This window comes from Staurois parvus, unplaced genomic scaffold (genome assembly GCF_062004578.1).
Source record: "Staurois parvus isolate SC_StPar_1 unplaced genomic scaffold, SC_StPar_1.0 ptg000377l, whole genome shotgun sequence".
Lineage (NCBI taxonomy): Eukaryota > Metazoa > Chordata > Amphibia > Anura > Ranidae > Staurois > Staurois parvus.
The window spans coordinates 1,201,522-1,217,732 of record NW_028318173.1 but is presented as its reverse complement, the minus strand read 5'-3'; the positions used below and the strand labels follow the sequence as shown (position 1 = coordinate 1,217,732).

The 16,211-nt window shown below is 46.4% G+C and overlaps 1 protein-coding gene across 3 annotated transcripts in view; it reads right to left on the bottom strand.

Annotated features, from left to right (window-relative positions):
• Positions 1-16,211, bottom strand: part of ASTN2 (astrotactin 2) — a 521,452-nt gene that overhangs the window by 181,350 nt on the left and 323,891 nt on the right. For all 3 annotated transcript variants that reach the window (XM_089685523.1, XM_089685524.1, XM_089685525.1), the window contains 2 exons: positions 9,025-9,191; positions 3,846-4,034 (listed from right to left, as the gene is read on the bottom strand). In XM_089685523.1, the coding sequence (XP_089541649.1) occupies positions 3,846-4,034; positions 9,025-9,191 (356 nt within the window). The remainder of the gene's footprint in view (positions 1-3,845; positions 4,035-9,024; positions 9,192-16,211) is intronic.

The following is a 16,211-nucleotide window of genomic DNA, read 5'->3' as shown; positions in this document are numbered from 1 at the left end:
TTTACCGTGTCAATCACATCCCACTCTTCCACAGCTTGGATGGCTTGATCCATCCAAGTATCAAAGTCATCTTCTCCTGAAGGTGTGGGAACTTTCCCCGAGAAGAACTGTAGTTTGCGATACCTGTAATTGATGGACCCTACTGAGTTCTCAAGAAGCCCTGTAACTAGTTTGCCAAACTCAGCCACTAGCAGAGAAAGGGATTCTTCTGAAGATGTCACTGGCTTTGAGGTGCTGACTTCTGGGTCCAGCATGGCGCTATCTTTAAGAGTTGATTGCAGAGTATTGGAAATTATCCCGGACGAGCCCCCACATGTAGCGATACCCCCGAAGGGGCTGCTTAAGTTTGTTCACTCCGCCACTCTGCCTCTCAACCCCAAGAACTGTCTCAGCCCACAATGGCACACCTGGCAATAGTGTAAGTGCAAGGACCAATGAAAAGCACACACTTTGTAATAAAACACAGAGATCAGCTTTACTGTAAGACCTCTATGGGAAGTAATAAACATTAACAACAGGTATATGTTAGGAGAATCAAGAGAACAGCAAATACTGTGACGGAAAGCAATATAACTCACTTTTACACTCAGGCTGCTTTCAGGGGATTCCAACCATGAATAACCCCAAGAGCAGAGGAAACACTTACATGGCGCCCTCAAAGTGGATTTAACTCCTCTTCATAAAATGGGCCCCATGATGTCCAAGCAGAAGGAGAGCAGAAGAATGACTCTCTGTTGTGTCAGACTTCTCCCTTCTAACCCCCGACACCATGATCCCAATAGGAAAACACTGTACCCAAATGATGCTTAATAGCTACTTTCCAAGGTAAAGCTAATCCCTCACACACCATGCAATATAGAGGCCTGACTACGCATGCGCGTGCCCGTATGGCACCAGTAACTTTAGTCTCTTTGTAACTGGATGAATGTTGGGATCTTCAGCTAGCCACTTTCGTTGGTGCACTTAAACTCCTTAAACACTTAAACTGTAATTGTAATCCTGTGGCAGTATTTGTATAGTAAAGTGAACACGGTGTCTGTTCAGCAGGGCCATCTACACAACCCAGTGCCTGGTGAATATGAGCAAGGTATGATGTCTCTGTATGTGTGCAATGTTCCTGTCATCTGACAGTGGGAGAAATCCCTCTCACCAGATCCTGTGACAAAGGCCCAAACGATCGTCCTGAAAATGACAGGTTCCTCTGGTCACCTCACGATGAGCACTTCACACTGTCAGTGTAGGCACTGTACTGTAGACCACTTCTCTCAGTTTGGATGTTCCTTTGTCTGATGCAGATCACCAAGCATCCAGTGCACTGCCCAAAAGCACTTCTTTTCCAGGTCCAATCTCTCTCCTGCCACATGCAGTCCCCCTCTCCTTCAGGAGAAACCCCAGATGGCCCCCCTCATTCTCCTCTCCCTAAGCATGATGGCTTTCGTAGTTCTTTATTTTTATTCTATATCCATATCAGCCTATAAGGCCGTTTCTGTTCAAAACTCCATCGTCCACAATGCTTTGCAGCTGCACTTCCTGCTTGAAAGAGTCCTTGTCATTGGCTCCTTTAATGGCTCTTATAATTGGCTCTCTCTCTCTTACAGTCTGAGAGGAGAAAGGGGGGGCTGAAATCCCTCACTGCTTTGTCTGTGTCAGGGCAAGTGTCAGGTTACACAGGAGAGGCCAGTCAGCAGATCACAGCCATGAGATAGGATTAATATCTCCTGCTACATGTGCCTGGCTGTGTGAGCACAAATCTGGAGGAAAAAGCATCGGTGTCACCAGCTTCTCCTTAGTTGCGCTACAGTAGTTTAACTTACCCAAATCTCCACTCCTACTGCCTATTTTGTGCTGCTACAGGTCCCTGTATGGTGCAACTTGGCCTCAATCCAGTAAGTGGCGCTGTGTTACTATACAGATGGAGCGGAACTAGCAGAGGAAGATTGTTCCTTGGGAGACTCCGTAGTTGTCAAAGAGGTCACAGCTGTCTGATTGGATGCTGCAACTTCTGATGACCTCTGGCAGCCATCTTGATGTGAAATTCTATAAAATTGGGTTTCTGCTCTGAATGGGCACACCTGGAACGTGTTATAGGTGAAGGACAGGGACCTCTTTGTCAGGGAAGGTAATCAGTGCAAGGAGAGGTTCCTGATTGACAAGGGTCAGTGCAAAGATCTTCTTGTTCACTGCAGGCATTCCGACACCCGGACCAGCCATTGGGGATCGTTTTAGTAGCATAGACTGTAGAAGCTCAGCTAAAAACAGGCTAAGCCTGGAATACTATGACTTTGCAATAAAGTGCCATCACTGAGTGTTATCTTGCAACTCTCTGAACATTGAACAGTTCATTACTTGAGTACCGTTGCCAATAGAAACTGCAATCTGCAATCACCTGTGCCAACATTATTACAATATACAAGATAAAATACAACATATCAGACTGTGTGTGATCTCTCCCAGGTTGGGTTCCAGCACGTAGGCTTTCCCAGCAGTCAGAGATCCTCTGACACCATCAAGTACAATGTGGACCCCATACCCGGCATTGGACACATGGATGCTGATGGGCAGTCCACCATCAGAGCCAGGGCCAGGACAAGGGGTGGGCAGGAGGGGAAGCTGCCCTGGGCGCAGTGGTAGGAAGGGCACCCCTTCACAGCATGCATGTTCCAGATCAGTGGCTGACAACCCATATCCCTGCATTGGACATAAGAATGCGGATGGACAGTCCATTTCCAAAGCCAGTACCGAGGCAAGGGGTGGGCAAGAGGGACAGTTGCCCTGGGTACAGTGGTAGAGAGGGCACCCTCTCACAGTATGCATGCTCCAGATCAGTGGCTGACAACCCATAGCCCTGCATTGAACATAAGCATGCCAATAGACATGTCACTGCCTAAGCCAGGGCTGGGACAAGGGGTGAACAGGAAGGGCAGTTGCCCCAGGCACAGTGGTAGGGAGGATGCCCCTTCACAGCATGCATGCTCCAGATCAGTGGTTGACAACCCATATCCCTGCATTGGACATAAGAATGCGAATGGACAGTCCATTGCCAAAGCCAGTGCCGAGGCAAGGGGTGGGCAGGAGGGGCAGCTGCCCTGGGTGCAGTGGTAGGGAGGGCACCCTCTCACAGCATACATGCTCCAGATCAGTGGCTGACAACCCATTTTCCTGCATTGGACATAAGAATGTGGATGGACAGTCCATTTCCAAAGCCAGTACCGAGGCAAGGGGTTGGCAGGAGGGACAGTTGCCCTGGGTACAGTGGTAGAGAGGGCACGCTCTCACAGTATGCATGCTCCAGATCAGTGGCTGACAACCCATAGCCCTGCATTGAACATAAGCATGCCAATAGACATGTCACTGCCTCAGCCAGGGCTGGGACAAGGGGTGAACAGGAAGGGCAGTTACCCCAGGCACAGTGGTAGGGAGGACACCCCTTCACAGCATGCATGCTCCAGATCAGTGGCTGACAACCCATATCCCTGCATTGGACATAAGAATGCGGATGGACAGTCCATTGCCAAAGCCAGTGCTGAGGCAAGGGGTGGGCAGGAGGGGCAGCTGCCCTGGGCGCAGTGGTAGGGAGGGCACCCTCTCACAGCATACATGCTCCAGATCAGTGGCTGAAAACCCATAGCCTTGCATTGGACATAAGAATGCTGATACACAATCCATCGCCAGGGCCAGGGCCAGAACAAGAGGTGGGTTGGAGGGGCAGTTGCCCTGGATGCAGTGGCAGGGAAGGCACCGCTTCACAACATACATGCTTCTGGTCATTGGCAAACCAGCCACAAAACAAGACTTTTGTTTGCTTTGTTGCAAAGAAATTACCATTGTCGTTTGTTTGGTCTCACCTGAAACTCATTTGGAAAACTTGACCTTGGTTGACTCTTTGGGTCTTGTTGTCAAATCCATGGAGCATCTCTCCAAAGAGTGTATTGTTCAGGTGACTTTCTGCTCGTAAGCATTTTGTCCCTTCACAAATATCCGATACCAATATGCAAGATCTGCCATCGATAGCCAATCGATATTCCTCAACACAGCTAGGAAAAAAGAAAACAGCCCATGTCATTAAAGAACTATGGAGAACCACATACAAAAGTGATACAAATCAACATTATGGGGTAATTTATAAAAAATAATTGGCATAGCAACTTGCCAAGGAAATGGGACATACCCCATTTGGCCACTAGATGGCGCTCAGGAAATTATGCTACTTAGTGCCATCTAGTGGCCAAATGCAGTATTTATTTAATTTTTAATCAATGAAAAACATTCGTCCAACATGAAGAAATAACCCAATATTTGTCCATGCACTTCCACTAGGTGAACTGTTATGAAATGTTTTTTTACAAATACACCCCTTGGTGTTTCTTTTTCTTTCAATGTATGCAGAAACTCAGTGTATTCAAAGGCATAACCTTTTTTTATTTTTAATTTTGAATGGACTGGGGTGAGTTGTGTTTTTATTGCTGTCTGTGTCCCCTTTAGGAAAATTCCCCCCTCTTCCCCTCATTTCTCTCAGTCCTCTAAGGTAGCTGCAGATCCTCTAACTTCCCACAGTGCCTCCCAATTTCCCATAGTGGTGCGCAGTGCCCCACATCCTCTCACAGTGCCCACAGGCCTCTCTAAAAGCCCTAAGTCCCCACAGTGCCTACCAACCTCCCACAGTGCCCCTTAGCCCCCTGCAGTACCCCCTAGCTTGCTGCAGAGCCTCCAGTCCCCATCGTTTCTCCAATAGTGTCCCCTAGCTCCTGAAACACCCTCCAGTCTCCCACATAGCCCCAATCAAGAGACCCCCATCCCCCACAGTTGCCTCCAACATCTACCTCCAGAAACCTCATCCCCTATCAGGCCACTAAGTCTGCTGCAGAGTCCCCAAACCCCCTCCAGAAACTTCATCCCACCACAGTGACACCCAGCCCCATCCAGAGCCTTCCTCCTCTATCTAGCCAAGGGGACTTAGTTATCAAACAAAAGAGAAAGAGCGCACCAGCCCAGTGCATTATCCATACGGGTTTATTGGTTGTATAAGAAGCTAAAAACATTTTACTGGCACGTAAAATCAACACTCATGGCAAAGAGGAAATGCGTAAGCTGTCTTGGATCCTGGACGGCGCTTTTCTTGGCATTGGGTCCACTTGGGTCTTCACATCCTCTGTGCCACGAGTGTTGATTTTACGTGCCATATACTACTTATGTTTGTGAGTATGTTTTTAGCTTTCTATACAACCAATAAACCAGCAGGGATAACGCACTAGGCTGGTGAGCCCTTTCTCTTTTGTTTCATCTTTTGCTGGACTTCCCCGGTCGTAGAAGGGCAGCAAGGCCTCATTATCCCTGGATGTGGGTTCATAGAGGATCCCATCTATCTACCCTGGTTTATCACACCCATGCACAGGAGTAATGTTTTTTTCTTGCTACTGGAGATAGTTATCAATTTCTTGTTAGAAAGGCTGAGTAAAAGCCTGGGCATGAGATAGTGGGTCAAATTTAGGTCAGGGCTGGAGGCTCTACAGATCAGTTCCTTGATACCTCCCCTGCTCTAGAAAGTTGGAAAAGATTGTAGAAGCAGTGAACAGGGGGTGAGAAGGGGCTGGCCTGCACACTTAGAGGACTCTGCTCTGGCCAATCTGCAAGCAGGAGGCTTGGCATGGGGCCAGGGCAGCCTTTAAGTGTGACTGAGCATATGTAGCAGCAAGAGAGTTCAGGTGGAAGATGTGAGAGAGGAAGAGATGTGTGAGCCTTGGAGGGGGCCCAGAGAGAAGGGACCTACCCTCAGGCTGGGACCTGGACAGGAGGATCACTCAGCCTTACCAGTCCCCAAAGGGAGGACTAACTGTGGAGCCAGGAAAGGAGCCAGCTGAACAGAAGGCCTGAAGGCAACCACCTACCTAAGCCAGCTCACAGGCAAGGGAGTGACTGCGTAAACCTACATCCCCTTGGCTAGCTAAGGGGAAAATAGCATTCAGGTGGGAAACCTGACTAGCTCCTTACTCGGGACTGTTCATTTTAAAGTGGTTGCCCAGGGATTCCTCCAGACAGCTAGGTAAAGTAGGGGATTATCTGGGATCTGGGGTGGTACACCAGGAGAGGCTGGAGAGCTCTCCAAGAATAGAAGTTCTGTCTTTGGACTTGTACATAGCTGCCAGGAAGTTGTCCTCAGTTTGCAGTTCCCTTGGGCATCCCTTACCCCATCCAAGTTCAAGACCCCTAATAAAACTAAAATAAACCAAGCTCAGGGACTGTTTACTGTCTCCAGAATGCAAGTCTGTGAAAAATGCGTGTTGCCTGGCTGTGCAGAACTATAGGGTGACCCAAATCTTCAGCAACTTCTAAGGGGGTTGTGCTACAGAGAATTTCAAGTGGACCTTAACCCTGATGAATATTGCCTCTTCTCCCCTACCTTTCTTACAACTGGATTTCTTTTTTTTTTTCTTGATGGCATTTATTTGTGCAACCAAGTTTTTTGCCAAAGCAAAAATGACGTTTTTGCCCTTCCCCTGCCCTCTTGCACGTGTGTAGATGTGCCACAGGGCTTCGGGTCTCAAGTAAACCCTACAGCACATCTGAGCACAGGGCTTTCCTAACCATCTGTGTTGGGCTTCCCATAGCTATTAAGGGAGGCCCAGATCTTTGCCACCTTTGCGCATGTTTGGGAAACGCAAAGGGCTCTGCAAGGACCCAAAGGCTGGGAAGCGCTCTTCAGCACAACTGTGTATGCGCCATAATGGCGGCATCTGGGAGGGGGGTGTGGAGCCACTTGTGTAATGGACTGAAGGTATGCCTACATATTTTGTATTCCTATACTTTCAATGTTGTGATTATATATATTTTTTTTTTTTGGGGGGGGGGGGGACGATGGTATTTGGAAGAAACCTCTAAATGGTTGAGTAGGTCTCATTCCAGATGGACTTATGCAGGGCTTTTTTCAGAGAATAGGTGCAGGTACTCTTCTAGATCACCCCTTATCGCCATCCCCAACCCTCCTCCGAGCACCACGCCTTGGCTCCACCTTCTACCCACTTCCCAGTACCGCCCCCACAGAACCAAGTATCATTTTGTAAGTTGTATAATTTGCTACTGATAACAAGAAAGACAGTATATTAGATTCCCTGCAGTCAGGAACAATAGATCCCCCAGCAACAGGAGACCCCCTACACAATGATAGACATCCTCCGCAATGATACACCCCCTCCGCAATGATAGACCCTCTGAAACAAAATACCCACAGCAACAACAGACCTAGCAACAGCAGATCTCAAAACAGCCAGCATCAATAGACCCCCTCCATTGACCCCCAGTACCATAACACACCCCGCAACAACAGACTCCCCAGCAAAAACAATAGACCCCCCAAGCAACAATAGACCCTCTGAAACCCCCTCTGATACCCCCAGTGACAATAAATCCACCCCAGCAACAACAGACCTCTGCTAGCAACAGCAGATCTCCCAGCAGCCAGCATAAATAGACCCCCTCCCCCCAGCAATAGATCCCTCATGAAAGCAATCAACAACAGATTCCCCAGTGGCAACAATAGACCCCCCAGCAAAAATAGACTCTCTGAAACACAATACCCCCAGTGACAACAGACCTCTGCTAGCAGCCATAGTTCTCCCAGCAGCCAGCATCAATAGAACCCCCCTCCCCCCAGCAACAGATCCCTCACAACAAAAGGTGACCCCCACTAACACAACATCCCCCAGCAACAACATATTCCCCACCAGCAACAATAGACCCACTAGCAACAATAGACCCTCTGACACAAAATACCCCCAGTAACAACAGACCTCTGCTAGCAGCCATAGTTCTCCCAGCAGCCAGCATCAATAGACCCCTTTCCCTCAACAATAGATCCCTTGGAAGAGCAGTTGACCCCCCAGTAACATAACACCCCCCGCCATCAACAATATACCCCCGCAGCAACAATAGACTCTATGAAACAAAATACTCCCAGCAACAATAAATACAACCCAGCAACAACAGACTTCTGCTAGCAATAGCAGATCTCCCAGCAGCCAGCAGCAATACCCCCCCCCCCAAAAAAAAAACTGTAGATCCCTTGCAAGAGCAGTTGACCCCCAGTAACACAACACCCCCCAGCAACAACAGATTCCCCACCAGCAACAATAGATGCATGGAAAGCAATAACTCCCCCCGCCTCTACAAAAGATCCCCCAGCAGCCAGCCTCAGTAGACCCTCCAGCACAATCCCATGCCCCTGCCATTATATACATTCAGTACTGGAGATGCCAGAACTGCACCCCCCTGAAAAAAAAAGCCCCGGATGTATGTAAAAAGCTGTGATCGTTTGTGAATACCAGACATCGCAGTTAAGTAAAGTTTTATCAAATGCATACCCCGGTGCTGGTGAGCTTTCAATTTGCCCTTTAATTCTATGAAAGGATTCCAGGTCTGGACGAAGCTGCAAAGCTGCGGATATCATTTTCAATAATGAAGATTAGATTTGAATAAAAAATAAAAGATAAATTATCCCCCCCCCCCCCAGTAGCCAAATTGTAACCTTTTTACGAGTGTTCAGGGCTATCTTAAGGCATGGGCACCCCTGGGTGCTGCTTAGGGGCCCCAGATGCATGGAGGCCCCAGGATAAGCATACGTTACTTGCCAACTGTCCCGGATTTGCTGGGACAGTCACGCTTTTTACCAAGCTGTCCCGGGATGGCTGATTGAACGTACTAATAAATATATGTTTAACTCTGTCAACTATTTATACTTTCATTCTTGAGAGTAGGTGTGTAAATTGGGGCAGGCTGGTAGGGGCCCCAGAGCATTTATTTTGCCCAGGGACCCGCGATGCTGTTAAGACAGCCCTGCGTTGTCACTTTGTATCCATCAGACAAATGTCAACCTAAAATTTCTGGATATTTGTACCCATTTTAACAAGATAAAAAAATTAATTCTATCCACCGGAGGCTTGTGAACCGAATTTTAAGTTTAGCTTTTTTTTTTTTTTTTTAAATATTTAATTTTTTTTCTATTTGCATATATACCGCCTCCTGTCCTCTCACCCGCAAAACATGTATATGGCACTCTCACTGGGATCATTGGGGAGGGAAATCGTCTGCTGGAGACATAATTGTTCACAGCCGCCGTTAGAGCCGTCTGAGCAGTCAATTCCTTTGCTATAGTCATAGCAGCCACTTCCATCCTTCATCGGCTTCAGACCTGCAGGACACTAAAAGGAAGAAAAAAAACAAATCCAAATGGTAAAGCAGAATGTTGTAGAGTCATAATAATAATAAAAAAAAATTGCTCTTTACGAAAGCTTTATTATACATTCAGCACACGCAGTTCACACCACATACAGATCACGGGGTTTGTATCGAAAGATAAAACTTTCTGGTGGTTTTGGATGGAGAAATGAGGCATTAAATCCCCCGCCAGGTCTTTATTGCGGTTTAAGGAGAAAGCCAGCACTCAACCAATCAACCTCAAGATTTTATTGAGGTTATATTGTCACTTCCTGAGCCACATGTCTTAAAGCAGTGGTCGCCAAACTGCAGCCCACGGGCCAGATACGGCCCTTTGCATGACTTTATCCGGCTCTTGGGGCAGTGTTGCTCCTACTGATATGAGTCACTATTCCTCCCACTGACACCAATGATGGGGCACTATTCCTCCCACTGACACCAATGATGGGGCACTATTCCTCCCACTGACACCAATGATGGGGCGCTATTCCTCCCACTGACACCAATGATGGGGCACTATTCCTCCCACTGATACCAATGATGGGGCACTATTCCTCCCACTGACACCAATGATGGGGCACTATTCCTCCCACTGATACCAATGATGGGGCACTATTCCTCCCACTGACACCAATGATGGGGCACTATTCCTCCCACTGATACCAATGATGAGGCACTATTCCTCCCACTGACACCAATGATGGGGCACTATTCTTCCCACTGACACCAATCATGGGGCACTATTCCTCCCACTGACACCAATGATGGGGCACTATTCCTCCCACTGACACCAATGATGGAGCACTATTCCTCCCACTGATACCAATGATGGGGAACTATTCCTCCCACTGATACCAATGATGGGGCACTATTCTTCCCACTGATACCAATGATGGGGCACTATTCCTCCCACTGATACCAATGATGAGGCACTATTCCTCCCACTGATACCAATGATGGGGCACTATTCCTCCCACTGATACCAGTGATGGGGCACTATTATTCCCACTGACACCAATGATGGGGAACTATTCCATTCACTGATACAAATGATGGGGCACTATTCCTCCCACTGATACCAATGATGGAGAACTATTCCACCCACTGATACTAATGATGGGGCACTATTCTTCCCACTGACACCAATGATGGGGAACTATTCCTCCCACTGACACCAATGATGGGGCACTATTCCTCCCACTGATACCAATGATGAGGCACTATTCCTCCCACTGATACCAATGATGGGGCACTATTACTCCCACTGACACCAATGATGGGGAACTATTCCTCCCACTGATACCACTGATGGGACACTATTCCTTCCTCTGATACCAATGATGGGGCACTATTCCTCCTACTGATACCAATGATGGGACACTCTTCCTCCTACTGGTACCAATGATGGGACATGATTCCTTCCACTGACAGCAATGATGGGACAGTATTCCTCCCACTGACACCAGTGATGGGACAATATTCCCCCCCTTGATACCAATGATGGGACAGTATACCTCCCCCTGATACCAATGATGGGGCACTATTCCTTTCACTGATACCAATGATGGGGCACTATTCCTCCCACTGACACCAATGATGGGGCACTATTCCTCCCACTGACACCAATGATGGGGCACTATTCCTCCCACTAATACCAATGATGGGGCACTATTCCTTTCACTGACACCAATGACGGGGCACTATTCCTCCTACAGATATCAATGATGATGACTTTCCCCTATACAGCATCACTTAAAGTGAAATTCCTGCCTAACACTAACTGTTCTTAAACACGTCCCCAGCTCCCTCCTGCTACCTATCTTGCCTACCCTATTTAAAAAAGGTTCAGTCCAGACACATGATCCTGCAGCTCCAGCTTTCCTGTGTTAGTGAGCAGCGGCTTAATACAAGAGGAGAGAGTACCAACAACGGCTGAGCTATGGCAGCCTAGGGGTGATGTCCTTGCTCCCAAAATTCCCAGCCATGGTCTCCTCCACCCTCCTGCTTCCTTTCCTACCTACCCTATGTCAAAAAGGTCCAGTCCAGTCATGTGCTCTTGCAGCTCCAGCTTTCCTCTGTGTTGGTGAGCAGCGGCTGCAAAGGAGAGGATGGAGCACCTACAATGGCTGGGCTATGGGAGCCTAGTGGGGATGGTTTTGCTTCTGGAATTCCCACCCATATGGAAGAAAAATATATTTATATATATATATATATATATATATATATATATATATATATATATATATATATATTTAAAAAAAATATATTTATATATATATATATATATATATATATATTTATATTTAAAAAATATTCTTCCCAAATATATTGACATATATTTGAAATGCTACAATTTTGGCAGTATTCAATATATTTAAAAATATATTTATATACATATATATATATATATATATATATATATATATATATATATATATATATATATATATATATATACTGTATGTTGAAATGTAAATATATTCTTCAAATTTTTTTTAAACATATAACAAAGTTATTTTAACATATATTTTTACATATATTTGTAAATGTATTCCAAAAATGTAGATTTGTATTTTTAAAGACCTACAGTATATTTGAAATATATTTTTAAAAATATTATTCATATATTTCAACATGCAGTATATATATATATTTATTTTTTGATTTAAATATATTTTGAAATATATTGAATATGGTCAAAATTGTAGCATTTCAAGTATATGTCAATATATTTGGGAAGAATATTTTTAAAATATATTTCAAATATATTTTTCTTCCATGTGGGCAGCCATGGTCGAATGCTCCCCAAAACAGGGGATTTGGAGCTGCGGCATCACATGACCACTCTATTTCTTCCACAGTCTATAACTGTAACAGGGAGGTGGTGTCACCTACGCAGCTATGTTTTGTGATAGGGTTTCACACCCAGACGGGCAGAAATACAAATACTTTGGCAGATAAAACTGCTCCAGTCTGTGTATATATCTATTTGCCGGAAGTTCAGCTTTTTAGTATAATTACGTCTGATAATTTGCTTTTACAATGGAAAAAATTAAACCAACCACTGGCTGCTGAGAGAAATTCCAATATTTTTTTTTCTACTGCATTAATGTATTTATTTATTTATTGTTTGTTATAGAGTGGTATCATGGTATGTAAAAGGAATTTTACCTGAAAGAAGTTGCTCTGATATTGATTCATGTGTTTTATGTTCCTGTATGTGTTGACAAGACACTTCTCCAGAAGAGACGCCGGGCAGCCCGAGGCTTTGATAGTAATGCACATTTTAATGCTACCCTTGAAGAAGTAATTGCATCACCAATACGCCCTTCATTGTGATTCCTCGCTCTTATAATACCACTCTTGGTTTATTTTTCTTATTAAATATAAAACTGAAAAAGGCGATAGGAGGACACGTAATTGAACCATTCTTGTGCTTATTTACGTGCCGTAATTAATATGTTCTTTTCTCAAGACCTTCAGTAACCTCTTGTTACCCCTCCTGCGGCTGGTTGGGTTTCTTTTTTCGTTGGTTGGTTCTTTTTTTTTCATATTTTACATAGGAATGTGATTCTGTTTCATTTCATCTGTCTACATTAGACATTCCCAACCAGCAGGGGAAGGCAAAAGGGCAGCAGGGCTGTCTTCATGCATGGGCACCCTTGGGCACTGCTCAGGAGCCCCAGGTGCATTGGGAACTCATGATAATCTTGCATTACATCATACTTGCCAAATGTCCCAGATTTGCCGGGACAGTCAAGCTTTTTACTAAACTGTCCCAAAATGGCCCTGGCAGAATCCCAGAACCTGTATTGTGCCCTCCTGATCCCAGTATTGTGCCCGACCTGTACTGTGCCCTTCTGCCTTCCCCTGTACTGTGTCATTTGTGTTGATTGGTCTTTGATTTATGGCATGCTTACTTATTGTTTAAAATCAATTGTATTGAAAGTACTAATAAATACTGTATATGTTTAATTCTATGAACTATTTATACTTTAATTTTTGAGAGTAGGTGCGTAAATTGAGGCAGGCTGGTAGGGGCCCCAGTGCTCATGATGTTATTAAGACAGCCCTGCCAACCAGGGTTCCGTGGGACCCTAGGGTTCCTCTAGAGGTTGCTAGGGTGTTAGCAGGTGACAGTTGGGCCGGGTCACCCCTAACATCAAACTGATTCCATTTAATTTCATCTGTGTGTATTGGACATTCACAGCCAGGGTTCCTTTGGACCCTAGGGTTCCTCCAGAGGTTGCTAGGGTGTTAGCCGGCCTGGGTCACACCTAATGTCAGACTGATTCTGTTTAATTTCATCTGTCTACATTGGACATCCCCAACCAAGGTTCCATGGGACCCTAGGGTTCCTATGGTGTTAGCAGGTGACAGCTGGCCTGGGTCACCCCTAACGTCAGACTGATTCTGTTTAATTTCATCTGTTTACATTGGACATACCCAACCAGTGTTCCATGGGACCTAAGGGTGCTCCTAGAAATTGCTAGGGTGTTAGCAGGTGACAGATGGCCCGGATAATCCCTAATGTCAGACTGATTCTATTTAATTTAATCTGTCTATGCTGGACATTCACAAGCAGGGTTCCTTGGGACCCTAGGGTTCCTCTAGAGGTTGCTAGGGTGTTAGCGGGTGACAACCGGCCTGGATCACACCTACCGTCAGACTGATTCTGTTTAATTTCATCTGTCTACACTGGACATTCACAACCAGGGTTCCTTTGGACCCTAGGGTTCCTCTAGAGGTTGCTAGGGTGTTAGAGGGTGACAACCGGCCTGGATCACACCTACCGTCAGACTGATTCTGTTTAATTTCATCTGTCTACCTGGACATTCACAACCAGGGTTCCTTTGGACCCTAGGGTTCCTCTAGAGGTTGCTAGGGTGTTAGAGGGTGACAGCCGACCTGGGTCACCCCTACCGTCAGATTGATCTTCAGAGCAAGAACCCAAATTCACCCCATGGAACTCTCCTATGTGAGGATGGCAACCAGAGGCCAGACCCCCTTTCCACCTTTCTGACTGTGTATCATGTACCTGGTGATGGAGGCCAATGGAGAGAGGGCTTCCCTTGCGGCTAAGTTCCCGGACTCCCCTGACAGTGGGACAGCGGGAGTCAGGCCCAAAGTTGCACAGGTCGCCTGTAGGAGTGCTGGTTGGTGGTCCACTCAGAAGCACAGCTGATGCACGGAGATAGGTCTGTAGACAGGAGGCGCCCGTGCGTGGTATGCAAGCCCTTCCAGGATTTAGGTGTTTACTGGGTAGTCGGTTCAAGCCAAGGTCAGGTACCAGATGGGAATCAGAGCAGACGTAGTCAGATGGGATAGCTGGGGTCATACACAGAGGAGCGAGAGAGTATCCGTAAGCCAGGCCGAGGTCAGATCAGGGGTAAGACAGAGTAGACAGGTCCAGGAGCAAGCTGAGTCAGTAACAGGAGATCACGGGTCAAGTCAGAGGAAACAGGACCAGGGCACGGGGAGCTAGAGATCTACCAGCAACTTGAGGAAGTGATGAGCCTCCTTATAAAGGCCATCTGGCACCAGACTGAGGCTGATGTGTCCTTCTGTGGCCATGCAGAGTACTGGCAGAACTGTCAGATCTTCCAGAACCTCTGCCTTGGACAGAATCCTGACACTATGCTTGCTCAATCCCCTCACTCCCAGGGGTTTTCACACGCTGACCTTTATTCCTCCTTGGCTTCGATTGCCAGATTCACTCTAGTGTGCTCCCCAGAATTTACTGTGACTTAGATAAATTCACACAGAGGCTGCAGTTCAAAGTTAACTTCTTTGCTGCTTTGATTCAAGTAGCAGTATAACAAAACCCGGCCCAAGAGCCCAACACAGTTCTCAGTACAAACATAAGGGAGGTGCTTGTTCCCTGCTGGTCTGGAAGCTGCTTGCTTCTCAGTTAAAAACAGAGTGATTGCCCTACACTTTCTGCAGCTGTTCTCCTTCATAGCTTTCTTCCTGTGTTGGGGGGCCAATGGGCAAACCAAATCTCCACAGTCTCACTCCAACTCCACAGCAGTTTACTTTGCCTTGTCTCTCCAGAGTTCCTACAAGGGGATTCCCCATGATGCCATGCTCTATCCCAACAGTGGGGGGGAAAGCAGGAGCACAGCAGCCCGATCTGCCTTCCAGCTTTCTTCTCTAAGGGACCACCTGACCCTCCCCCTTTCCTGGCCTTTACAGGAGCTCCCAGCCTTCTCCAAAAGGGGGACGGTACCATTAAATAAGACCTACTCTGAGCCACTTGCTTACAAGGGGTTCCTCAAGCTGAGGCTGATCATTAGGGGTGATCTGAATTTCCCTGGGTTCATCGATATCAAAGAGGTTTGGTTGCTGATTTGGAGACTGTTCTGTCCACTATTAACCCTTTTCTATGAAGAAAGGAAGTTCAGGGAAACAGCTCTGAGAGAGCAGCACCCAGCAGCATTGAAAGTTGGGGTAGGAATTTTAACAAGTAGTTTACTGGGGGATTTTTATTTATTGTGCTCATTGGGATCAACTAAAAAAACACTGAGGGTTTGATACTGCTTTAATTGGCTCAGTTAGGGAACATACCCAACATTCACTGCAAATTAGTTCTGATTAATTCAGATTACCATTAGAATAGGAATCTCATTAGATTTTCCATATATTGGGTCAGATGACATTTCACATTTCAGTGGCATATGTACGTTTTAGATGCGACAGGCAGAATACCTCCGCTCAAGGCACCCCAACCTGCCAACCAGGGTTCCGTGGGACCCTAGGGTTCCTCTTGAGGTTGCTAGGGTGTTAGTGGGTGACAGCTGGCTCGAGTCACCCCTAACGTCAGACTGATTCCATTAAATTCATCTGTCTACATTGGACATCCCCAACCAGAGTTCCATGGGGACCATAGGGTTCCTCTAGAGGTTGCTAGGGTGTTAGTAGGTGACAGCTGGGCCGGGTCACCCCTAATGTCAGATTGATTCCATTTAATTTCATCTGTTTACATTGGACATCCCCAACCAGGG